The sequence below is a fragment of the Hoplias malabaricus genome, chromosome 18, assembly GCF_029633855.1.
Source record: "Hoplias malabaricus isolate fHopMal1 chromosome 18, fHopMal1.hap1, whole genome shotgun sequence".
Taxonomy (NCBI): domain Eukaryota; kingdom Metazoa; phylum Chordata; class Actinopteri; order Characiformes; family Erythrinidae; genus Hoplias; species Hoplias malabaricus.
This window is the reverse complement of record NC_089817.1, coordinates 8,704,776-8,731,507: the sequence shown is the minus strand read 5'-3', so window position 1 is coordinate 8,731,507 and position 26,732 is coordinate 8,704,776. Positions and strand designations below refer to the sequence as shown.

At 41.7% G+C, this 26,732-nt stretch overlaps 1 protein-coding gene across 1 annotated transcript in view; it reads right to left on the bottom strand.

Annotated features, from left to right (window-relative positions):
* Positions 1–26,732, bottom strand: part of LOC136674606 (PALM2-AKAP2 fusion protein) — a 108,858-nt gene that overhangs the window by 63,645 nt on the left and 18,481 nt on the right. Inside the window, exons 3-4 of the mRNA XM_066650680.1 lie at positions 14,032–14,112; positions 9,284–9,414 (exon numbers count right to left, since the gene is read on the bottom strand). Coding sequence (XP_066506777.1) covers positions 9,284–9,414; positions 14,032–14,112 — 212 coding nt within the window. The remainder of the gene's footprint in view (positions 1–9,283; positions 9,415–14,031; positions 14,113–26,732) is intronic.

Here is a 26,732-nt window from a genome sequence, read left to right as displayed (position 1 = left end):
AGTGACGCTGACACGGTGGTGTGTTAATGTGTATTGTACTGTTACAAGTGGATCAGACACAGCAGTGCTGCTGGAGTTTTAAAAACCGAGTCCACTCTCTGTCCACTCCCTCGTTGGTTCACCTTGTAGGTGTAAAGTCAGAGACAGTAGCCCATCTGTTGCTGCACAGTTTGTATTTCTCCTCCTATAGTCCTTCATTGGTGGACACAGGATGCTGACCACAAGTCACTTTCTGGTTCTCAGTCCAGCAGTGTCATAGAGGAGTTTAAAAACTCCAGCAGCACTGATGTGTCTGATCCACTTGATCCAGCACAACACACACAAACACACCGCCACTGCGTCAGTGTCAATGCAGCTCTGGGAATGATCCACCAGCCGAATCAAAGCTGTGGTCCTGTGGGTGTCCTGGCCACTGAAGATCAGGGTGAAAGGAGGCAAACAAAGTATGCAGAGCAACAAGCAGGCTACACTCTGTAATTGTAGAACTACAGAGTGATCCGGACTGGTCAGTGAAGCTGAGACAATGGAAACGAGGAGCTGGTCATCATGTTATGGCTGATCGCTTCTACATATTGGTCTATTTCAGATAAGACCACTGTTATTTTCTTTGAAGTTTGAACTATAACATCATTATACTTTTTTTCCAAGTTGGAGATTACATCATTCTCAGGGTACTCTTCAGCCTCAGTGTTTGTGGGAGAACAGTGTCAGTGACAGGCGAGGAGGTTTGGCCAGACAGGACCAAGAGGAAGCGTCTCGGCCTTGAACTTGTTTTCCCCAAGTTGAAAGGGGTTTTTTTTTAAACACAGAGGGTTTTTGTAATCTGTGTTTTAATGATACAAACTTACACTAAAATAATAATAATAAAGACATGTTTTAATCAATTGTAGGAAAAGCATATTCATTTCATTTCCATATACTTCACCTCTTAGTTCAGTATAAAACACTGTACACTGCTTCTGTGGCTGTAGTCTTTAAAACACCAGAAGCTCTCCGGCGCCATCTTCTGGTGGATCTATGCTAGTGCATCAAGATCAGCTGCATTCTGAATAAGAAGCATTATTCATGCTCAGTAATTCCTCACTGATGGCCTTGTTCTTGTTCTTCATCCACTGTTTTACAACCACTGGATAAACATCATTCTTAATTCATAGTATTTATTCATATTTATTCTCCTTTTCTTGTTTTTGTTTGACTAGAGGAGGATGGGTACTTTTTCTTATGCTTTGTTCTTCACATAGATCTTCCTAATGTTCCGAGGATGTATTTTACCACTGATGACATTGGTGAGTCTCACTCTGGGCTAGGATCTGTATTTCTGTAAACTGCTGTTATGGCACTAACAGCTGTAAATATAGAGCTAAACTATATATACATATAAACATATAAACTATGTCATGGTTGCACATTACGTAGTGTCACTACCACACAGCTCCAGGGCCCTGGGGTTTGATTCATAAATGAATGAACTGAACTGGGCTTAATAACATTGTGACAAGTTGTTTTTGGAAGCATGCACATCTGTTTGCAAGAATATTGCACCACATATAATTAAATGCTTTGTTACAGTTTCTCTGGAATAAGCTGGATGTAGCCTTGCACCACCAGAGTGGCCATATCCCCAGTGCTGCTGACCCAGAGAGCAGATCCACGGCCACATGGAGCGAGAGAGCTGCTGAATCACTTATTCACAACTGGCTGAAAAATAAAGGCGAGGGAAGGAAATTGCTCAATCAGCACTTTGTGTATCTCTCCCTGACTGTAAATGGGACAGAGCGATTCTTTCAGAGGCTGTGTAAGGCCTAATTGTGCTCTAGTGAAGGCTGGGATTGTGTGGAGCTGAGGCAGCAGAGGCCCGACACATGCTGTATATTATCTTTAATAACTGCTAGAGCAGCACTTCCTACAGCACAGCGTGCCCCCTGTACACTGCTGTATCGTCCTTATGTCAAGCCGGAGCTAAACAACATACTGTATACATTAACTTACGGCCGATTTATGTATTTGGGTCAAATTATTGCAGAGTTGCTAGGGCTCAGTACCAAATATCTTCCTCCACCCAATGTAGTGCATAATGTAGGTCATAAAACGTTGGTTCTAGACTCAAAAAACGCATTGTATGTTGAACAACAACTCTCTCTGTCTAACATTTACTGCACTGTCAACGTGTAGTAGTAGTAGTATTATAATGTTTGAAGTGTACTATATGGGGAGTAGTACATTATTTCCTACAGAACATAGTTTACATGCAGTGTCAAGAAAAAAAGCGGCACTCCTTGCAATTCTTTCTCATAAGGCAGAAGTCTTTAAATCCAGGTATGACACTATACCTGACTAGTCCGGTGCTTTAGCAGTTGCAGCTGTAGTATCCTACAGGCCAGCCATTTTAAAATCCAGCCTGGAACCTGGAATCAAGGTCTGGACTTTTAGACTTGTTGCCTTAAAGCAACACTATATGTAAGTTTTAGTTTATTTTGATCTTGGGGCTCCCCCTAGTGTAATTCAAACATTCAAAACTTTACTGAATTGAATGGGGAGGGAGTGGAAGGAGGCTGGTTGTGTCTTACCCTCCTCTAAAGGTCACATAGTCTGGTTTCTGTGATGCTGAGCCCAGAGTAGCAATGACTTAGGCCTTTTTCTTCCTGTAACTGGTCAGTGAAGCATCAAGGATTTTAATATGTATTTTTCACGTGAAAATAATACAGAGTGTTCCTTTAAGTTCTTTGTAGTATGTCAAAGAGGAGTTTTTGTGGTCTATCTCATTTAAATTCTCCTCAGCATGATCCACATTTCGGACGGCACGGTGGCGCAGCAGGTTAGTGTCGCAGTCACACAACTCCAAGGACCTAGAGGTTGTGGATTTGATTCCCGCTCCGGGTGACTGTCTGTGAGGAGTGTGGTGTGTTCTCCCTGTGTCCGCGTGGGTTTCCTCCGAGTGCTCCGGTTTCCTCCCACAGTCCAAAAAAACACGTTGGTAGGTGGATTGGCGACTCTAAAGTGTGTGTGTGTGTGTGTGTGAAGGACTGGCGCCCCCTCCAGGGTGTATTCCTGCCTTGCGCCCAAGGATTCCAGGTAGGCTCTACAGATCTTTACAGTTAATGAATGAATGAATGATCCGCATTTGTCCAAACATGGACAAATCACATTCGTGTCTTCATGACCTGTAGTTAAATTTCTGGTGAGATGTGTGTCAGGTTATGGCATGGGGTACAGCATTGTGCATGCAACTACGCAGTACCTACAACAAATTGTGTTCCTCAGATGTTTGACTGCATCATTAATGCAGCTACTCTGAGGTGGTACTGAGAAAGCCCATTAGTTCCAAGCATTCCCGCCACTTGGTCCCGAGTTCATATCCCACTGTGGGCGTTACATGCCCTTCTTTGACTCTTGGCCTTTAACCAGAACAGCCCTTTCTTTTTCCACAGTGGACGAGAGGGCAAGGTGTCATCTTCTGCTGGACTCATCTGGCTGTGGAGGGCCCATGACCTCATTCAGGATCCATTCCCAGCCTCACATCCTGAACTACTTCTCCCTCTTCCTGTCTGCAGTGACATTAGTTCCATTTGGCTGTGATTAGTGAGAGTGGGCACTGGGAACGGCCTCCTCCACATGATGTCATCAGCTGGAATACTGGGAGAGGGGTGTGGGAGAATGCTTCTGAGTTCCTTTAATGTACAGATGGTCTGAGTCAAGGGTTAAACTCAGCCAGAATGTCTTTGGAAACTTCATGATACATGATCAGACAGGACTTTTTTTAGTCTTTAAACTAGTCTCACTCTAGAGACTATTGTGGCACCACTAGTCATTTTCACAACAATGAAGCAATGGTTAATGTTTACATTTAACTCAATTTAACATAATGACAAAACTATATCTACTCTATTATGGTCCCTGATCCAAGGGTGCCGGTCTTGAATCAGTGGACTGTCTTCCGTCTCTGGACAGAAACCAGTCAGAGACCAGCAGACAGTAGCTATCATTAGCACTTCACCCACAGAGCAGTAACCGCAGGGACAGGGGTAGCACAGCTAGCCTCCACTCTCATAGCAACAAAGGGACGGGCACACTTCCCAACTCCAGTAATGTCCAGGACATTCATTAACAGGAGTGGCAGAAATAATCACTGGCAGAGAGGCTGGGCTAATCCAGAAGGCTGGTATGCCTCTTACTGCACAAGATGGGGCAATATGAAAGAGAAGCCTGGATAAGATTAAATGCCAAATGACCCCCAAATGTACATCAGCTGAAGCCAAGTCACTGTCAGTGGAATCTGTGTGTTGTGTCATCAAACACAGCCATTCAGAACATACTGGCTCCATGCTCTGGACCATTTTAAACTGGAAGTGCTTTAAAGTAAAATAAATGGAAAACAAAAACAAATTCCGTGTTTATTTCACAGTGGTAAACTTGAGCTTCAGCCCAGGAGCTTCAAAACACAGCAAGACTAATTTACGACCTGAAAACCCAAACCCGAAACTGTGTGGTCAGGAGTAACATGGTTTGTGTACACGACTGATATAAGGTTTGTTATAATATATTTTTTTTTAACCATCCTCTGTTTAAACAACTGCTTCACTGCTCCTGGTGACATTAAACACACAGCCACACCATATTAGGAACTGATATCCCACAGCAGTTTACACAGTGTACTAAATTGAAACTGGATATTATCTGCAATTTAAGGGGTCCAAATAACTACATACCCAGTGCCCCAGGAGCGGCTGGTGGTCATAGTTGGACTTGCTCAAGGGCACCTCTGCACAGTTCCTTCATTCCCAGCACCCCCATTTGTCTTACTAAATAGATAGATAGATCCAACAACCCATTTCCACTCTCTAACCTTTAGGTCATGGCTACTCCTAGGAGATATTATGGTTTGCCCATGGACTCATACTGGTGTGCCTTTCAGTCTCAATCTTCACATGATGTGAGGTTAAAGCTCTGCTGTTGGTGCCCTGGGCAATGTTTTTAATTATTTTTCTGGCAAATTACATTAATCTTGTTCCTGCAGAACCAATCATTGGAAGTCATTAGAGTGGGCTTGGTACCTCTGATGTGTCTTATGATAAATAAATAGACCAGACCCATCTTGCTCTGTTGAAAACTGTACTGAGATGGAAAGGAACCGCTGCAGGGTTTGTGTCTTTATGCTGTTGCAGCAGGTATACTATAAGTGTTTTGTTTATTTTGAAGGAATTGGGCAATGAAAGTCACAATCTGGACCTTAATTTACACTATATGGACAAAAGCTTTGGGACACCTCCTAATTATTAAATTCAGGAGTTTCATTCAGTCCCATTGCCACAGGTGTGGCCAAAAACCTAGCCATGCAGTCTACCTTTATAAACATTTGTTAAAGAATGGCTATTCTAAAGCTGACAGACATATGCAACAAAAATGTCTTGCCTCCTAGATATTCCACAATCAACTGTGTTACTGGAAAGTGAACACATGTAGGAACCACAGCAACTCAGCCATAAGGTGGCAGAGAGCGTAAAGTTACAGAGAGGGATTGTCCAGTGCCGAGGTGCACAGGGTGTAAAAGCTCTGCTGACATTAAACCAGACCTCTTCTGGTATTAATATCAGCGCAAAAACTGTGAACTGGAAGCTTTATGGCATGAGTATTCATGGCCAAGCAGCTGCATTCAGGCTTTAAGTCTGTGCACCATTAAAGTAAGAGCGCCAATAAACATTCAATACACAACCTCCTGTTCAAGTCTAAACAGACTTTTTCTACTATGTCTTTAATGTAATGTAGCAATGGTGAAACATACTGTGGCATGCTGTGATGCGGTGAGGAACTGAAAGGTACTCCAGGAATTCCAGAAGAGTGGAAGTGTCTATAGCCATAAAAGGGAGTCAGCTCCATATTAATGCCAATGGATATATTATGGGGTGTCATAAAACTCATGTAGATGCAATAGGTGGATGACCTAAGACGTTTGCCCATATTATGAACCTTCCAGGCTCCTTGGGTGGATCAACAATCTCCAAGAAGCTCCAAGAACTGCTTTCATAAATAACAGCAGGCTGTTTTAAGGCCAGCCTCCACTTTTCCACCTCAGTGTGTTTATCAGGGATGAACAGTGCCTTGTCGTTTATTTTCAGGTCTCCTGAGGCCACTCCCTCTGAATCGTGCCACAGAGAGATTTTTATCCTTCACTCTTTCTGGCAGAAATCACCATGCTCTTACTTACTACTCTTAGAGCAGAGAACAATTACCTACCAGCCCACAGAGTTCAGCTCTGCCCCACAGACCAAAATACCAGCTCCACTCAGAGCTGAGCCCAGCCAAGAGCCCAAGGACATTTGCTTTTTTAACTGACCACCAAGCGAGAGGGCCTGCACTCTCCAGAATAGAGTCCAGTGTTGAAGGACAGACATGATCATGCTGAAATGATCTGGAACAGACAGACAGTGCTATGCTGTTGATATTAAAGGCTTTTGACCTCAGTGTATATGTAAATACAACTCCATCCATCCATTCCTTTGCAGAGCTAGCACACTGTCTGTAAGCGCTTATTCAGTTCAGGGTCATGGTGGGTCCACAGCGTACCTGGAATCACTGGGCGCAAGGCAGGAACAAACCCTGGAGGGGGCGCCAGTCCTTCACAGGGTGACACACACTCACACCTACAAACACTTTTAAGTCGCCAATCCACCTACAAACGTGTGTTTTTGGACCGTGGGAGGAAACCGGAGCACCCGGAGGAAACCCACGCGGACACAGGGAGAACACACCACACTCCTCACAGAAAGTCACCCGGAGCGTGACTCAAACCCACAACCTCCAGGTCCCTGGAGCTGTGTGACTGTGACACTACCTTTTAAACTGCACAGTGCACACTCAGGTCACTTTTCAACACATGCAAGTGGGTCCAGCTTTGAGCAGCTAAAACTTTTTCCAGTCGCTCCAGTCCAGAAACCCAGCATCTGCTGCTTTTAGGTGTGATCTCATCCTATTCCTGTTCACCTTGGGAAAGACGTGGATGTGCCCAGTGCAGATGTTTTCAGCAGATAACACCCTGAGGTGAAAGGAAACCTCTCCCTTTCAAAGTCTTGCTGCCAATGTGTGACATCACTGCATGGTGAATGAAGCAGCAGTGAGATCGCAAAGTGTGGTGACAAACCCAGTAGCACGAATCAAGAGCTCCAAACACCAGTGGACACTGGACATGTGGTGGACTTACTATAAATACTGAACTCAGTCTACATTCTATCTGTTACACAATGAGGTTAATGTGCCAGAAATAGTAGACAATAAAGCCAAGTATGAATGTGATCGATGTGATCCACGGTGCCAGGAATGGAGATGAAAATGTGAATCGCCCACTTTCACAATCGACGCACTTGAGGGATCTACTTGTTGAATGCACATTAATGGAAAACACCACCCAATAATACAATCGATTAATTCATCCAGAGCACAGAGACCATAAATCACTCTCACCCACGCCTGCAGCTTTAAACCCTTCAGAAATACAAACCCCACAGCCGTCCATCTGCTGGAGAGTGGGCCAAGCCTCCAGGACATAAATGAAAACACATGCAAATATAATGAGCCCCAATTAGGGCAACTTAGCTATCAAAGAGAGTCATTTTCCCAAATCAAAGGCTTAGGCATTGTTTGTTTACCATCCCTCTGCTGACTTAGGCTTTAGCCTCAGCTACTTCGCATAGTGAAGAAGAATGTGAGCAGAAAAGTAAAGCGCATTTAACTCCTCTGTGTTGGTTTTTATGTATTTTCAGAACAAATATCGCCCTTTTTCTGCTCAGATCTTTGACAGCTCCACGCCTTTTAGACGTGTAGGGTGGAGCTGCGTCCTCATAGTGGACAGTTTGACAGAAACCATATCTGTAGGAAGTCTAGCAGGGCCTTCATAAGTGTTAGGAGCTCCAGTTTCTCTGTCTTAGAAAATGTGTTTTATGTTTTTATCATATTATCCATAATTTTGAAGGCTTTTGTGGAAATTGTTGGCCAAATATAGCTTTCTATTTGATGTGATGTATTTTTAACATGGCTTACAGGCTAGAGAAACAGGCTTTGAGACCGAAGGATCACTGGTTCAATGCCCAGGATTGACAGACCAAAAATGGTGCACCATTTTCAGCACCTTCTCCATGGATGAACTGTCTTGAGCAAAGTACCTAACCCCTGAGTGCTCTGTAAATGCTGCTGGCTGCCCACTGCTCCTAATGTGTGTGTACAAATATTGCCAGTGTGTGTTTGTGTGTTAAATACATTTATTAAGGGGATTAATAAAGTATCACCTCATTTCCGTTATGCAGCATTTTTGACCACACCGTTGATCATAATATAAAAAGGTGCTGATTTACAAACTCTAAAACCCAGTCCTCAGTTGTTACTGCCATCTCAGTCTTATTTTAGACAGCAGCGCCCTTGTTGTGCTCTTTTCATGTCCAGGCATTTATTTTGGTTCCTGGACTCGGTTCCAATGTTGGGGACGCTATTAAAAAGCCATTGTTGCTGCCTCTGAAGAGATGATTGATATATAAAAAGTTGCATTTGATGAACTGTCAAGCTACGAGAGCACAACAGGTATCTCCATGACGTCTGTGCCATTACATAAAGAGCAAAACATCTGCTGCACTGCAAAACATTTCATGTATGAAACCCTGCAATCACATCTGGGGCAACTCAAAATGTAATGACGTTACTGTAGACCAGATGAAGTGGTTGGCAAATTGTCTTTGAAGCTTTCTTAATTAGAAGCCAAGATAACCATAAAAACAGAGCCCAGCTCGGAGTAGAGGAAATGCTGTAACTTTTGGACGGTGGTTGATAAATGGTCGGTATTTAAGGAAATGAAATATGTAGCCTCAGAATGTTACTACTTTGGCTAGCAGCTTTTAAAGCATCTTATATAAGTAAGAGATATCCTGGCAACAACGGTTGTCCGAGAGGCACCGAGATTTAATTTTAACATGGCCACAAAAGCCTAACCTTACAGAGTGCAAAGAAATACATGCTTGGAAATGGAAACTGGACATTTTGTTTCCTTAAAGAACCTTGCACAAGTTTTCTCTCCAAATGAACATTTTTGTGAGGAATGCTATATAGATGCTCCTTGTAATGTACTGTTAAAGGCTTATTACACATTGTTTAAGTCTAATTATTCAGTAATTAAATAGACTACAATACAAACTGTTTCCCCAGCAGTATGTAACAACCTCCCTGTCCAATTGAGTGGTTCAAATAATTCCTAGAAGCACACGCCCAAGCTGAATCCATTTAGGAACCATAACTGTAAGCTTACCTATGAGTAATATCTTCTAGTTTCTTGACATGAATCTCATCTTGTTCAATCTGTTTCTTGCGTATTTCAGCCTCCTCTTGAGGTCCTGCTGGAGTTCCTTGTAGAAGCCATCTCTCTCTTGTTGCTTTGGACTAGAGGTGACAGAAAAACACATGTTTAGTTTGACATTTTAAATATTTTGCCTTCTGGTCCCAGTTCACCATTGAGACTAACCGCTCAGTTCAACCTCAACAATGAACTTCCTGTTGTTCCAGATGTATTCAAAGCTGTTTGAATTAAGTGACTAAGACTGATGACAATTAGACATTTTTTCCTTTTATCCCAAGAATAGTCCAGGTTGGGTACAGCCTGAGGCAAGAATATAAAGATGTTGACATGTGTATTTGTGTGATGCGAACAAGTCTGGACAACAAAATCTCCAAAAATTGGTACAGGTTCTTAAAAATGAACAGCCCGTAATAGTTGTACATTTAGATTTGAAATTATTTTACAGTCACTAAGTGTACTTCCATTCTCTGGTGGCTCTCCTTCACGAAACCCATGCAAACTGTCTGCTATGATAATATCTTCTGAGAGATATATTTCTTTATATCCTTACTTACCCAGTAAACAAGGAACGTTCCTGGACGTTCATAATAGGTCTAAAAGTAGTCTGTCCATCAAGGACATATTTTAAACGTCAATACAAGTAATTTATTTCGGGACCAATTAATAACGTCAATGGACGTCCAAAATACATCTAATAGTCGTCTTTTCAATGTCTGTTTTTGGACGTCTTTTCAACTTTCATTTTCAACTTTAAGAGAACGTTGATTAGACGGCAGTCATTACGTTATTTCAACGTTGAACCAATGGCTAAATGTTTACTGGGTAGATACTGTAAAATTACAGGGGGTCCTCGACTTATGACGTTGATCTGTTCCTACGTCGCGTCGTAAACCGATTTTCGGTGTAAGTCGGAACATACGTACATACTGTATGTGAATTACATACTGTAAGCACTTATCCTATACTAACACCTATCCTCCTCTGTCCCGAGACGCGTAACCATGTTTTCTTGCGCCACGCACACCAAACACGATGCAAAACCACTTAAGTTGAAACAAGGCTTTATACAGTAAATGGGAGATGTGTCGTAACCACAAAACATCGTAACTCGGGACTGACGTAACCCAAGGACCTCCTGTATATAAATTTTTTTTTTATTGTCTTTTGGCCGGCAGGTTTTATAAATGAAGTCTTTTTATATAAATGGTCTTGTTTTTTATTTCCATCATGCATCTTAATTTTTTGCACTGTACAATCCAAACTAATGCTTAATTTTTGAACACTTCGATTGCATTTTTTCCCCGTTTCCATCTGCATTTTTCCATTTCCATCTCCAAAGCAAACCTGAGTTGGTTTAGTTTGACACTGCTCTGACCCAGACCTGCGCATTCAGAAACCCATTACTTCAGCTTTCAGCAGCTCCCACACTGGCTCGGCAGGTGGGTCTCAGATCTACAAACTGTTCAAACCAGTTATCTGGCTGGGTTTATGTGTTGGGGTATTACTGCTGGACTCGTGAAAAGCCTGTCAGCCCCCTCTGCACCAGCCAGCTGCCGTCACGCTGAGGGTCAGCCCTCAGGACACAGGAATGCTCCTGACTGTTTCCCAAGCTGTTAAAGGTATGTGGCAGCCAGCAGAGCACAGCATCTGATATTTCAGCATTGCCTGACCTCTCGCTGTAAGAAGACCCTGCTGGATGACTGGACCCATAAAGCAACTTGTGGCCTCTGCTAACAGAATTGAAAAGTGTGTTATGTTCTTGATGCAGTTCCTAATCATGGCACTATGCTTTTGGCCTCTACACACAAGTAATAAAATGATTTTCAAAGCAGTGGATGGTGCTCCCTCTGTCCAGAGAATGCAGATCCACTGCTTCACAGCCAAAGGCTGGGGGTTTAATACTCATCCAAAGCTAATGGCATTTAGCTTGGTGATCTCAGACGGATGCAAACCATTGAATTGATCAATGAATTTAATGATTGCACAAACAATGTGTGTAGAACATAAACAAAACATGATGTTTGACCAGGGGTCTGACACATAACAATGACTAGAAATTCATGTCACAATTATTTTTCCACACTGCATTCAAAAAACAATGCTTCCAGATGACCCCAGTAAATCTGTGCTGTGTCCAATTCTGTAATGGTTTTCCAGCCAGAATTCCCTTCAAACTCCTAACTGCTAACACCCACTGCTAAATAAATATCTCATTTCCTGGATCTGCTCTTCTTTTCCAGCCTGGCTCTTCATTCAATATATCCATCCTCCATAAACCATCCAGTCTAGTTTCCCAAAGGCTTTGTACTTTTCAGATCATGGAAGTATAGAGAGATCATTACATTAAACACTCTCTCTCCACCAGTAAAACGATCCAAATACTACAAGGTGTGTGAGAGACTTGGCCCTGACTGTTCCAGTATATATCCCTTCACTCCTCCCTGTTTATTTGTTCCTGGCCTGGTTCGTAGGTGTCAGAAGGCTGCTAGCTGTGGTATGCTAGCTCTGCCTCTTTCATGTATTCTTAGTAAACCTTCACTGTTTATTTTGCCTTTTGCTCCAATGTGCCGAGGTGGTCTCTAGAAATATTCACCAGGCCTGAGTTTTATCAGATCTGCCCCAGGCTCTGGGAACAAGTGCGGCTTTTTTCTCCCTTAAAGCTGTCTTTTCTCAAGAGGGCCTGAGAACAAACAACTTGTTTGAGAGTCACTTCAAACTTGGCCATGTTTGTTTTGGTCAAACGCATTAAGCATTAAATAAGGGCAATTACACCACAGAGCAATTCTGTGTTAATGAGGCAAACCCCCTCTGGGTGAAAACCCTGTAAACATGGAGGCCCTGGAGGGCAGAGAAGTTTGTTGACTTGACTATTTAAAGAAAGACAAGCATCAGTGGGAAATCTGTCATATTTTGATGCTGGGGGTAAATTGAAATGACAGTAAACAGAATGAGAATGGTAAATCTTTAAAGTATGGTATTCACACTATATGACACTTTTATGACCCCCCTTTCAACAATAATGAGACATGCATTCAATCTGGTCTCAGGAAGGAATCATACATTATTGACAAAAAGTCCATTCTTAGGAGCAGAACAATACGTAGCGTGAAAAATCAGCCTTAATCCTAACCCTAACCCTTCATGTAATGTTAACTCTAACCCTAAGTCTTTTACCAACACTATACCTCATTTCAGACACTGTGCCTATTGACATAAGCCCTCACAGATGTTTAAAAATGTTTTTATGAGGTGTTGTTATGCTGTATGAACACTGCCCTTGCACTGCCCTTGATGTCCGGAATAGACGTCCATACAGGTACATTGTTGTTGGGTAAAGGAATGGGTAGTGTTCAAACCCCTTCAGATGTACAAAAGATGTCTTAAAGACCTGTTGTGTACCTCAAAGATCCATTACATTCTCTTCTTCTGAAAACAACTTGAATATTCATTCATTCATTATCTGTAACCCTTATCCAGTTCAGGGTCGCGGTGGGTCCAGAGCCTACCTGGAATCATTGGGCGCAAGGCAGGAATACACCCTGGAGGGGGCGCCAGTCCTTCACAGGGCAACACACACTCACACATTCACTCATACACTTACACCTACGAACAGTTTTTGAGTCGCCAATCCACCTTCCAACGTGTGTTTTTGGACTGTGGGAGGAAACCAGAGTACCCGGAGGAAACCCACGCGGACACAGGGAGAACACACCAACTCCTCACAGACAGTCACCCGGAGCGGGAATCGAACCCATGACCTCCAGGTCCCTGGAGCTGTGTGACTGCGGCACCTACCTGCTGCACCACCGTGCCGCCCCCAATCAAATCAAATAAATAAAATCAATAAACTCCTGCAGCTGAAATGTGATTTATAAAATCAATTCAACTTAAAAATACACAATTCAAATAAAATATGGTCCAAATATATTCTGTAATTAATGGTACTATTGCGCACCATTGAGGGTCCCACCACAGTGAGAGCTACGCTCAGAATGTATAGTAAAGAATCAGGACTAAATATATTGATTCACTGGCTTCACGTTATAATGCCCATAGGATTTGGAGTAGACCACAGGGTGAAAACAGAACAGAACAAGAATGTAAATTACATTCAGCATATTTCAAAATCATATTTTTCTTTCCAAGAAGTCTTATATTATATTCCAGCAACACTCAGCACAAACCCAAAGCTGTAATTCTGTCACTATTCAGTCTGACAGTGATAATCAGCACTGCCAGACACAATCTATTATTACTGTCAGGCAGAGGTAGACAAAGTAGAAACACGCCTGGTCAAAATTAATTCTATACAAAATGAAAGTTAAGAAAAAAATGTTACTTGAGTGAAAGTAGTGATGTACATGTTTTTAAAAATACTTAAGTATCCAAAAAGTAATTTTCTTTTTCCAGAAAGAGTGCTCTGGTGAGGAACCTTTGCCTTTAGCATCTTGATCTGCCATAACAGCCATCGTCACAGCTGCCAAGTTAAACTGTTAAAAAAAAATGCAGTCTGTGATATGAGCATCAGTTTACTGTGATTGGGTTTTCCCCTGTGATCAACACAACATTGGCCTATCACAGTTTAGAAAATGATTTATAGAAAAAGAAATGTAGTGGGGTGAAATGTACAATATTTTCTTTCATAAATAAATAAGGTTAAGAAACTTAAGTAAAATAAACTGAAAGTGCCTTAGTTTTACCTTGAGATGCTGAAGCTGCAGGACAAGATCATCTAACTGTCTTCTTTTGTCCTCAATCTCTGCTTGTCTTTTTCTCTTCTCCTGGAACACAAGAACCTTCATGTTAGTAATTGTGGTTAGGAGTTACTGAACTGTTTACATGACGTTTAGATTATGACCTGACCATCCCATGCTGATGCACTGTTCCTGTGCTTAATTCTGTTTGTCAAAGACAGCAGTTAGTATAGCACTTCAATTCAAAGTTCTGTGTTTTTTTTAACATAGATTATCGTTATTAAAAAAATAAATCAAATTATGGCACAATGAGGTAAGAAAATGAATATTTTTTCTTTCAGTCATTGCATTTCAAATAAAGGCACAATCATATTCTAGTTCAGTCACACACACTGAATAAAGGATAGCAATCTGAGTGAACCCTAGACGCTGTGTATCCAGAGCAACATGTGGAGCACAGTCTGTAATTGTACAAGGACTAAGTGCTCCTAGGTCAGCAAAGCTGATAAAATGGAAAAAGAACATAAAAACAAGGAGGTCACTTTAATGCCTTGACTGACTGATGTAAATGGTAGATATAAAAGTCCAAACAGAAAAACCAAATGCTGGTCATTGACTGAACATAATGAACACAATGTTGAACTATTTGATTATTCTGGGAGATATAAGGAGCATCCCCAAAGGCCTAATAAACCCAGTCCCAGGGCACAGTCTACACACAACTCATCATTTCCTGTCTCTCAGGCTCAGGAAGTTCCCTATCCCGCCTTGAATTTGACCCTCTCTCTCGATAGGTTTTCATGAGAATTTGTGGTTTATTTATTTGTGGATGTGAGTGAATTCACATGAACAAACAAAGAAGAAGAGGAAGTCAGGAATGCCACACTGGGAGATGAGGTCCAGCTCAGTCATGAATTATTTTCGAACAACACATTAAATGCTGACTAATATGGGCAAAGCCTGTCCAGGAGTCCAGTTTATTTTCTTACACAACCTCTTCAACTATCCACATTTCAAACTCATGACTGTGTAACTTGTATACTGCTTCCAGAAATGTTAAAGACAGAGTGAGTACTAGTGGTTCCAAGTGATTCCTAGGGTAGTAATGCATGGTTGCTGTTGAGATCAACGTGGTTGCTAGGTGGTTGTTCGAATATTTCAGGGTATAACTTAGGTGTTGCTAAGTTGTTGCTATTGTTTCTAAGATAGTCAGGAGAGCTGGGGGTGTATCAAAAACAGAGCCTTATTCACTATAAACCATTTTGGGATTCTGCAATTTGTAAAATTGTCTTTAAAAATCCCATGATGCACTGTAAAACTATTGTTTCATAGTGGATACCCGTAATACGCTGAATGTAATACAGAGCTTGCCCAGTTAAGTAGAGTTCAGAACACACAACAACCCTATATATTTTACACAGTATATTTATTCGTATATAGTACTTTGTGAAAGACTCTTGTCATATGTACAGTTAAACTCAGTGGTGATAATGGATTACTGGCTTGATGTTTATAGAGTTTGTGATGTAATCTGCTGTCACACACTAACGAGTAAAGCAAACATGCAAGAGGTAGTCATTCACTAGCCTTCTGAATTCAGCTCCCTATATTAGTGCACTACATAGTAAGTAATGTAGAAAATAGGGGGCCATTTTGAACAAACCTCTAGATCCTAGGGTAACTTCTAGAGAGATTAAAGGACTGCGAAAGCTTCAATTTTTGCTATGCATAGCATATATACTTATGCAATTAAACATTAATTACAAAAACATTCAGTTTACTAACTTTACCAAAAGTTACAAAAGCTGCTTCTGGCTTCTTTGTATTGATGCCATGAAACGACAAAAAAGGCAACAATAAAAAAAAGACTTTCAACAGAAAAAGACTTTATATTTATTGTCATGTTATGGGATGTTGTTATTTCAACTGTATTGTGCAACATTTAAATAATCACAACTAGGATCAGGGAAGTGCTGCATATTATTCATCAAAAGTCCCATGAATTGGACAAAGTAGATAAAGGCCTACAAATTTGAATAGAACATTTACAGATGTAGCAGCCCCCTCATTTTCCCCAGTAAACACTACAGATGATTGACTTCCTGTTCTCCAAGTAACTTCAAAAAGAGTCCAGGAAAGCAATATGCCGCCGCATATGTAGGCCATCCTGGTTCTCCACCAACTGAAGAAACAGCAAAGCCAGCGCTGACACAGATTCACGGCTGCATTCCAGCTTGAGCTGCCGGGCTGGCGTATGTGCTCCCATGAGCGTTCTCACAGAATGTGTGCTAATATGGAATCCAGATGTTAGCACAGAGTGAATCGCAGACCTAAAAATGGACTTTTGTGTACGCTGTTCCTGAATGGAGTTACATGAGGTAAAATAGAGAACAGCTTTAGACTGGAACATTCCTGCTTTAGAAATGCAACGGAAGACATTGGAAAATGGAGGGCCTGCATTATTTAAGACTGAGTGTCCGTGTTAATTATTCACCACTGTACAAGGAATCAAGGACAGATCACACATTCTCACACTCTCACCCACCATTATGTAACAGTCACACCAGCATTAAATGCCCAGAACTAATTCAAGCTGCCATTACACAGTTAGAAAATAGTAGTAACTCAGTGATAATTCAGGAGGCATTGTTTTCCCCATGTAATTACTGAACTATAGGCCAAAGGATGTAATAAGCCCATGCATCTAAGGTTAAAACTGAGATCTGGCCAGAAGTTATTGTCTATGGATTGATTCATCATGATCCTGGTGCGTTCTTGGCTCAGTCCAAACTCCCTTCTTTTTCCAAGCAGACACGTCTGAGGTGTGTTTAATTCTCAAGTTGTAAACTCCATCTGATGATTACCAGCTTGGCAGGAGCAGCGTAAACGTTGGCCCTTCGAGACAGCCTTGATGTTAAACCAGTTCTGTGTCCCACAGGAGGCTTCATTGTTTTGATGACTGAGATGAGTGGAGAAAGTACTGGCACAGCTACGATACCACACACATTGTGCATTTAACTGCAAGCAACATGGTCTAGAGAGCTCAAATGTGATTGGCCAGAAACATCATCCCCAACTCAGTCATGTCCAGTTGTGTATCAGGTGATGATCCTCCTCTGAATTTTGTGAAGTGAGATTTCTCACTACTGCTACATCAACAATGGATAGCTCAACACACTTGGATGAGAACACTAACTGCTAAGTTTATCTTTACAGCTGACACTTCCTCTATGTGGCATTGATTTCATTCATTCATTCATTCATTCATTCATTATCTGTAACGCTTATCCAGTTCAGGGTCGCAGTGGGTCCAGAGCCTACCTGGAATCATTGGGCGCAAGGCGGGAATACACCCTGGAGGGGGCGCCAGTCCTTCACAGGGCAACACAGACACACACACATTCACTCACACACTCACACCTACGGACAATTTTGAGTCACCAATCCACCTACCAACGTGTGTTTTTGGACTGTGGGAGGAAACCGGAGCACCCGGAGGAAACCCACGCAGACACAGGGAGAACACACCAACTCCTCACAGACAGTCACCCGGAGAGGGAATCGAACCCACAACCTCCAGGCCCCTGGAGCTGTGTGACTGCGACACTACCTGCTGCACCACCGTGCCGTCCTTGGCATTGATTTGAGGAGTATAATTTGATTAAACCTATGCCATAACGCTGGCGGCATTCCATATGGGCATAAATATAAGCTTAGTCACGTTCAGTGCACTTTATTGCAAGAGGTAAGTCTGTTAACAGCGCACAACAAACAACACTAGTGTCCCTCAGCTGTCTCGCATGCCTGTCCTCTGAGGAAGCGGCTATATTTACATCGACGGTGCATTCTTCTCCACTTGTTTGGTAAATCTCGCTGTGGAATGGCAGTATCCTCTGCACCCATCCAACATCGAGGGCTCCTCTATCTCTTGCCAAGCATAAACACACATTCTGAAGCGGGGATTGAAATACAGACCTGACCAGGGGCAAACGAGGCCAGCAACAGTCGGCTCTGACTATGAGTTTTCCAGCAAATGATTGCATGCAAATTTCATCACAGTTCTGATGAAAACTGGTGGACCAAACATACCAAAAACCACAGACCATTCCAGGGGATGACTCCTCCTATTGGCCGGCTTACTGTCGGATGTTACACATAGGTACAGCACTAAGCCAAAGTCAGAGACTGCTCTTCACACACTCAAAGTATTGAAAATGTGTTTTTCCTAATCACACAGTTTAAGGAAAGGGAATGTCAAAAGAGTGTAGGTGACACGAAACTTGTTCCCATCAAATAAACAGCTCTTAAAACCGTCATCTTTAAAATAAGAGAAAACATAAAAATGAAATGAAGAGAAAATCACATTTCCCTTTTATTTCAGATTTGAAGAAATCCACAGGCGTTTTTGTTCCTCCATGTCCTGTTCCAACAAGATGCCCAGAATAGGTGCGTAAATGATTAAAATGAGCACTTCAGACCATCCTAACATTTCCACCTCAAAAATCCCTTACATTAAGATTTGTAATTGTTTTTATATTAAATAAAGTGTCATATCTGTCTTATGCACATTATTTCCAGTTATTCTATTCTTGTTCCGTCTGCACATTCTTTGCATATGCCTCCCCACACACACTCACCATAAACCAAGCAACAGGCAGAGCATTCTCAGACATCCATTTATGTAATTAGCTGATTGTATTATTCCCTCCATTACCCAAATGTCTCGTAAAACACATTGAGATTGTGTTACTGTCATTGTTAGTGCTATTATATTGTCATTGTTTTTTTTTTCTTCTGTTATTCTGTCTTTCTGGTTTCCCCTGCTGTGCTTAACCCTTGACACTTGCAAAAAGAGTCCAGTGTTGTGTATCTGTTTACCTTTGACACTATGAGAATTTAAAATGGAGTGAGGGAATGTCACAAATTCTTTACAACGTATTTTCGCACCACAAGGTGAGACAACATTGACACAATGGACTGAATTACAATTCAGGGATGATGTCATAGGTAATCTAGCCATAGCTAATTTCCAGACACAAGGCTGCATCTGCAAATCATTCGGGAAATGAGGGCAGGTAATATTCAAGGGGAACGTCAGCTGGACTTACTGAGGGGATGAGGCCTAAACAAAGACTATTTGTTGCTGGGAAGAAATGGAAAACATCTGCATTGCAAGCCCTTTCTTTTTCCGCCAACAACACCAAATCCTGTAGACAAGCACCCGAGAGGGTCTTTCTGCAAGCCCCGCTTGCAAACAGGAATGTGTGAGAAAGAAAGTATGATTCCTAGAATCTGTGGTTTGTAATCTTGACCAGCAGAAACCTCCTGAGACTTAGAACCTCGCCGAAACCCACGGTGTGCGGGTGTAAATCTTGGCAAGGGACTGCGGCTTCTTTGTAGCATCTCTAGCTGGTGTTCTTGGCAGTGATTCCTATAAACTATGCTCCCCCTGGTGAAACCTACAAAACTGTGAGTACGATCAAAAAGACAAAACAAAACACTATTTAGAGCTTGTGACTGAGCTGAATCTAATTCACAGATTGCCACTCAAACATCTGCCTGGATACACCAAGGCCAGCTCAGCTCCAGCAACAATCTGCCGACATACCACAAATTCAGTAGAGTGCTTCTCAGGGGAGGCTACAGAAGAAGCATTAAGGTCGGGCAGGAACTGGAGTCAATAACTGGCCACTCAACAGTTTTAGAAATAACAGGTACCAAATAGCATCTTTGGAGCAACACCACAGAACACGGCTGTCCAACCCTGATTGTGGTGATCAAAGGTCTTGTAGAGCAGCGTCATACCCCTTGATCACCCTGATTAAGTTTACATACTCCCTTCATTCACTGCCAGAAAAAGAGTTGATAATCCGTCAAAGTTACAACAGTGGTCTTAAGGTCCAGTTTTGCACTTATCATCCACCCATTTCCAATATCCACTTCGTCAGGAGCGCTGCTGTGGAATGAAGAATCTTGCCAAGCTTGAAGATGATTTGTTTTTACACTGGGCACATGTCAGTTGTAACCTGTATATTCATAAAAGGTCAACCATATTCTGTACACGTTGTACGAATACTGGGAATGTCCTTTCAGTTACATGTGTGTAAATTCATATTGACCCCAGGCTGCTCAGGAAGTCTGACATTGTTTTGCCCCATGAGTGAACTTTCTTGGTATGTGATGGTAGAGAAAGATCCCTCTGATGCTGAGATATACTGGGTCTGATGAAACACTCCAGGATGTGTCAGATTATGTGATGTGTCTTTGTTAACTCCTACGCCGTGTCGCCTCCATTGGCAAATATGCTGACATTTCTGATGACTGATTCCCTCCACTTCACATTTGAAGAGGACAAACGATGTCAGTATGAAAGCTTTACTACTGCTGCGGCTGTTCACTATTATGTTATTTTTTTCTGTTACTTCTAGAAGTCTGCTGTCACTGGCAACAAGAGCGTGGTGTTATTTTCTATAAACTGTGTATAGCTCAGTGACATGGAGAAATCCCCTCAAAGGATTTGGATCTTTCAAAGAAAGAAGATGAAGGCACAGCCCTGCAGGTAGTGTCCCTGGCACACAGCTCCATGGTCCTGGGGTTGTGGGTTCAATCCGTGCCTGTCCTGTCACTGTCAGTGAGGTGTTTGGTGCGCTCTCCCTGTGTCAGCTTGGGTTTCCTCCCAGAGTCCAACAACTCAAGTTGGTAGGTAGATTGTCTGTGTGAAATTGTCCACAGCGAATATGTGATTGATTGGGTGAGTGTTTAAAATTGGCCTTAGTTGTGGTTGTGTGAATGAAGTGTGTGATGTAGTGTGATGGACAAGTGCCCTGTCCAGGGCCTTGCATGTGTGTCCAATGATTCCGGGTGGGCTTTGGACTCACCGTGATGAAGTGGTTACTGACAATGAATGAAAAAAATGAATGAAGGAAAGAAGTAAAAAAGAGGGTGTATTTTAATTGAATTTGGCTTCGTGACACTGAATAACGAGAAAAATTACTACAGAAAAAAGACCACCTGTTCACACAGACTGTAATAAATTTACTAAGGTAAATTTGAATGTAAGTCATAATGTAACTACTGTTTAATTAATATGTTATAATGCATTTGAATGTAAATATAATATAAAAGCTAGAAGCTAATATTTGAATCCTTTGAAGCCTGTGTTAGCATTTCTCCTGTGGTGTTGCTATCAGTGTGTGAAGAGTATGAGAAGAGGGTTGCATTGACAATCCAACACAATGGGCAGCACTTTGAAAACATTTTATAAGTGGTGAAATTTCCAATAAGTTTGATGTGTCACATGACCCTCTTCCCATTGAAAAAACAAAAGTTGGATTAAAAATGGTCGACTTCAAAATGGCCATGGTCACTACCCATCTTGAAATGTTCCCCCCTCCCATATACTAATATGCCACAAACAGGAAGTTAATATCACCAACCATTCCCATTTTATAAAGGTGTATCCATATAAATGGCCCACCCTATATATATATATATATATAAGGTGCCTTGTGGAACGTGTTTGAAATTTGAAGCAGGGAATCTGCAGCGCTTCTACCTGTCTTCAGAAAGTGTCTTATCATTTCAGGCGATTAAGGCAACCAGAGCCATGCTGGCTGCTTATCAACAAAGTCCCAAGCACCCGTCTCAGTGGATGGACTAAAATAGAGTGGGCATGCCTTTCCCAGTATGAGTGCTTTGAGAACGGAAACTGCAGATATGAACTTGTTATGTTTCTGCTCTTTGTGAATATGAGGGCTTATGTAAATGGTTTGTGTCTTATGTAAATGATGGGGTCTTGAACTTTTAAATCAGTGACTGAGGTCAAGGAACTGTAGAGAATGTTAGAGGACATTGGTATGTGCTACGATTTTGAATGATTGATTATGTGGATTAGGTCATAACCTCAGCACAATATTTACAAATAACTGTCATGAATATATTAACAAGCGCTGTAGATATTTGTTTAGGCCACGTTAGATGTTTGTAGTTATTAAACACTTATGCAAAACTCTCTAATGTGGCTACAGTCTCATCAGATGCCAATCAAACTTATGTAATCTCCAGAGAAAAGCTTAAAAACAACAGGCCCAGTGCCATTTAATCGGCTAGATGGGTATAAAGCCTCTGGAGTCATGAGGCACTATTCATTACCATTGGAATGAGTTGGTGTGAAGTGTCAGAACAATGTGTGGCCATATTGTGCGCATTAGTATCTATTGTAAATAAGGGGTCTGGCATAGCTTGCCAAGACCCCCCCCCCCCATACCAGGGGACTGTAATGGCTCTAAAGTGTTTACACTAGTGTTGTCACGATACCAAAATTATGACTTTTGATACGATACCTGCCTACATATCCCGATACCAATACTGAAACGATACAGTGGCAAAAACCTAAAACATCAGGAACAGTAATGTATTTCCTCTACAAGCAGAGGGCGGTCGACAAAATTGCTGGTATCTATTTGTTAAGTGAGATGCCACATTTAAGTCCCATGTCATACCTCAGACCCGTTTACTGTTTGAATAAATCTGAATGCCTCAATCAATTACATGGTCTCAGTTCAGGAGTTCAGGAAGAGCAATAAACCCAACATATAAGGAAGCCCATTGGAAACACCACACTTATTTTAAAACACTCCTTCTTAAAGTACCGGTACTCATTATATGGGGTATTGTGCTGTTTTTTAATGACAAAGTATTGAGATACTTCTCTAGTATTGGTTTACCGTGTAACACTAGTTTACACCACTGTGTATATTACTGAATATTTTTGATTCTCTTCCAAAATAACAGCCTCTCTTATCACAATACATTTCCATGCATTGCTTAACATTCTTCATCTTGACCTTATCAACATCACCATCTTAAATAGAGTAATAAAAGCATGCTCCTGGCCTCTTTATGCATAATCACTGTGAGCAAGAAATAGCCTAATTACAGTGAACAAGAAAATAGCCCCAGCCTAAACCCTCTCAGGTAAACACAGGCACAGTGGCTGATTAGTGCTACACTTAAGAGTGGGTTTAGTGTTTTTTTGTTTTGAGCAGTGCCATATTTTGACTAGCAAATGAAGGCCTGTTGTCCATTAGATCCATGTGGCCTGCATTTGAGCTAAACCTAGGAAAATAACAAATCTGGGCAGCATCAGTGCAGTATAGTATAAAGCTGCACACCCAAGACTAAAACTAGAATGGAGGCAATGCTGTATTTGAAATATTGCTCAGACGATCCATGTCAATATTTACTCTACATCCAAAAGTGGCGCAACCCTCTTATAAACTCTAGCTACTTTTAAAACCTGTAAACCTTTTGGCACACACACACACAGTCAGCTTGTACTATTTCCATAGAAAAGCATTGCCTATACAACTGACAATGTGGAGAAGGTGTACACTCACCTTCTAACGTCACCAATATCAGGGGTTACCACAATGGATCACTACTGTCCACGTACTAGAGTTGAAACAGGCTTTACACAACATGGCCTTCCTGACACACCAATCCCATCTTGGTCTTGGGACCATCACTTCCAGAAAATTCCAGCACCAAGAGTGGAACAATTGCACTATTTGGAGCAACTTGACACAGCCAATCCCCCTAGATGTTTGGTCAGTGGGAGGAAACCAGAGCACCTGGAGGAAACCCACAAAGACACTGAGAGAAAACACCTTGCTACTCGGGGATAGTGACTTAAGGCAAGTATTTAACCCATGACCCCAAGACTGTTGTTTGGTAGCAACACTACCTGCAGCATCACTGTGACACCGAATCTTATCCACGTTAATACTTACTTTGAAATTGTTGGCTGTATTACACAAAAGCAACATGCAAGTTTGAAAATATATTGACATCAAACTAAAGTGAAATATTCAAACCATAGCAACCTAGAGAAAGCTCCTCCCCTTCTGATATATACAGCAGCCTGTGGTTACTAGTAGAGTGGAAACAATCTGTAACATTGCAGTATATCCAGTATCCAACATCACTTCATTTCCCATTGGGAAGGTACTTGTATTAAGATATGAGTCTGCTTTGTACATCTTTAACATTGCAATAATGTGGTTCAAACCCAAGCCAGTCACATTCCCTGAACATCAAGCCTAAAGTCTGTCACATAATACCAGACCGTAATATGCCCTGCATGTTTAACATACCTCACATTTCCACCAATCAGCACAGTTAATAACCAAACTCTTCTCTTGTTCTAGCAAAGGCGATCACATTTCAGACATGAATTTTATCATCCCATCTCAACAAGAAAGCCAGACCAACTGTAGCTTTGAGGTTTGATAAAAGCACATTCTGCGTGGATTATTCTAATAGTGAACAGCAAATTACTCTGGACTCACATTCTAAAAATATTTGTATAGAAATGTGAGGACACACTGATGTAAGAGCATAGCACTAAACTACTTTATGTGCTCACAAGCTATTTCTGAAACAGAATGGACTTCGATGGCAGCGCTGACTACACCCTGCATTTGAAACATGCGGTATGTATTGAACTGTCACTTACTTTAAGGACATGAACAGAACTCAATGAAATGAATTGTTGTTGAGGTGACTAATAAAGTGTAGTGATGTGGAACTGGGCTGGTAACACTGCAGTGAGATTTACAGTCCTATGTTACGTGATTGTTTTCAAATACATGTGTAATTACATTTTAACAATGCACGTTATAACAATGTAACCACTGGTGATGTATTCATTGTAATAGACAGCAGCCAGGTTTAACGTAAGTTTGATTAAGACGTATTTTTCCGTGAGCACTGCTCAGTGGAGCCACTGGTCTGAGCAAAGCAATCAACGCTACCATTGCTGAGCTGCTCAGGATGGTTTGAATACTCCAGTCTTTCAGTATCCGTTAACGGGGTCATGTGAGGAAAGCAGGTGTTGACCATCTGACCTCATACAAGACATCTACAACATTTATGGCTTGGTCTGAAAAAGAGCACATCACTCACGTACTCACGGTGTGAAATCCGTCCAATTCGCTAAGACAGATTTGTACGTTTTTAATAAGAAGGAATAAAACAGTGCCTTGTTTGGAAACATGCATGAATACAAATTCATAGCAAGTCACAAGTTGTTGAAGTTGCCACAGGTAGTATGTGAACCAAGTTTGCTCTGTGCCAGTTCCCCAGAGTGCAAGGGTTGTCTCCTTGCCTAAGGGCATAGCCGTCCTTCTCCGGGTTGGAGTTTCAATTTGTCCCTCACCAGGGGAGTCCCTAGTTCCATGTTCAAAAAGCATCAGTTCAAAATTCCATCTGAATTGACTTTCAGTCCATAGGAGTTGTTATGTTTTGAATCTGATGTTGTTACTAAACAACTGTGCCACTTTTCTGTTATTTATTATCATGAAAACAAATGGATATATATCAGTGCAGACCTTAAGCTGTGAAGAGTTTCATTATGTAATAAATATGTCCTTAGATACCTATTGTATTTACATAAAACTTTACCAACAGCACTAAGCAGTTACATAGAAACATTCTTTCCCTCTGCAGATTTGCCTTCACACTTAGGGTTTCATGTTACGTTAAGGTTAGCCCTCAGTCACATAGCTTGCACTAATGGAAAACAGGCAGCTGGGCCTTGCCCCTCGGGTTGAGCCCACCTGAGAGCCTGAGAGGGGGTCCCGTGCCTCTGCCCCACCCCCTTCAAAAATGCTCAACCATGTCCAAGCTGGCTAAGACAGCTGCTGCTAATTTTAGCTATAGCCTACAATTGCTGCCTTGCCTTTCCCATTGCTGAGGGAGTGTGGCAGAGAGTCAGACCCAGGCTTGCTCTGAGTCAGAAACAAAAATATGACAGAATCCATCAAATTAATTGGCACAGATGTGTTGACTTCCAAACTGTACACACACACACACCCACACACACGTTCCTCCACCCAGTCATTTGTAATTAGCAACCCGCTAGATTGTTTTTCATTTATACCAGTGGCATAGCTTGTGTTACTAGCCAGGGAAGGAAAACCCTGCACTGTGCCAAACCTATGGCAGTGGTCTGCACACTGCAGAGAAGAAACCAACAGACTAGCCCTAATCACATTGGGGAAAATCTGTCTAGACCCAACAAAGCAGTACTGTTTAAGAAAAGCTAGAAGTCCGAGTTCAGGCTAACTGAGAGGGGCTAATGATATATTTTGAGATGTACACTTGACAGAAACAGTCTGGTAAATTGAATCCATGCACAATATTTACAGTGTACTTGTGATGTAATGCTAATATTATTAGACAACTATACCATGCACTCGCAAAAAACTGAAGCAGCTCAGCACGTGTCAGCAGTGCTGTAATCACTGCCAAATTAATCACCCCCAAAAATACAGCCTTGGACTTAGTCGGCCGCAGAAGCTCGACCACTTTTGGACCGCCTGGTCAAACTTCAAGGAGCCCACAGCTCCTCGCTCCTCAGCAGGGCATGGGAAAAGAAGGAGGCCCGGATTAACTAAATGATTGGACTGGAACAGATGTTGGATGGAGGGAGGGAGTTAAACAAGACCAGAATTGGTTAACCCTTTAAGGGTGAAGTCTACTCCCCATTTTCATTAACTTGATTTCTTAATGATTTTAAGCTTATTTTGATATTTACAAAACACTGTACCTTATTTTATTCTACTTTACAGTGAAATGTAGGCAGAACTCTCAAGTAATTTTAGAAGAATTATTCTTCTCCCCAGTAGCAAGGATGTAGAAAAGCG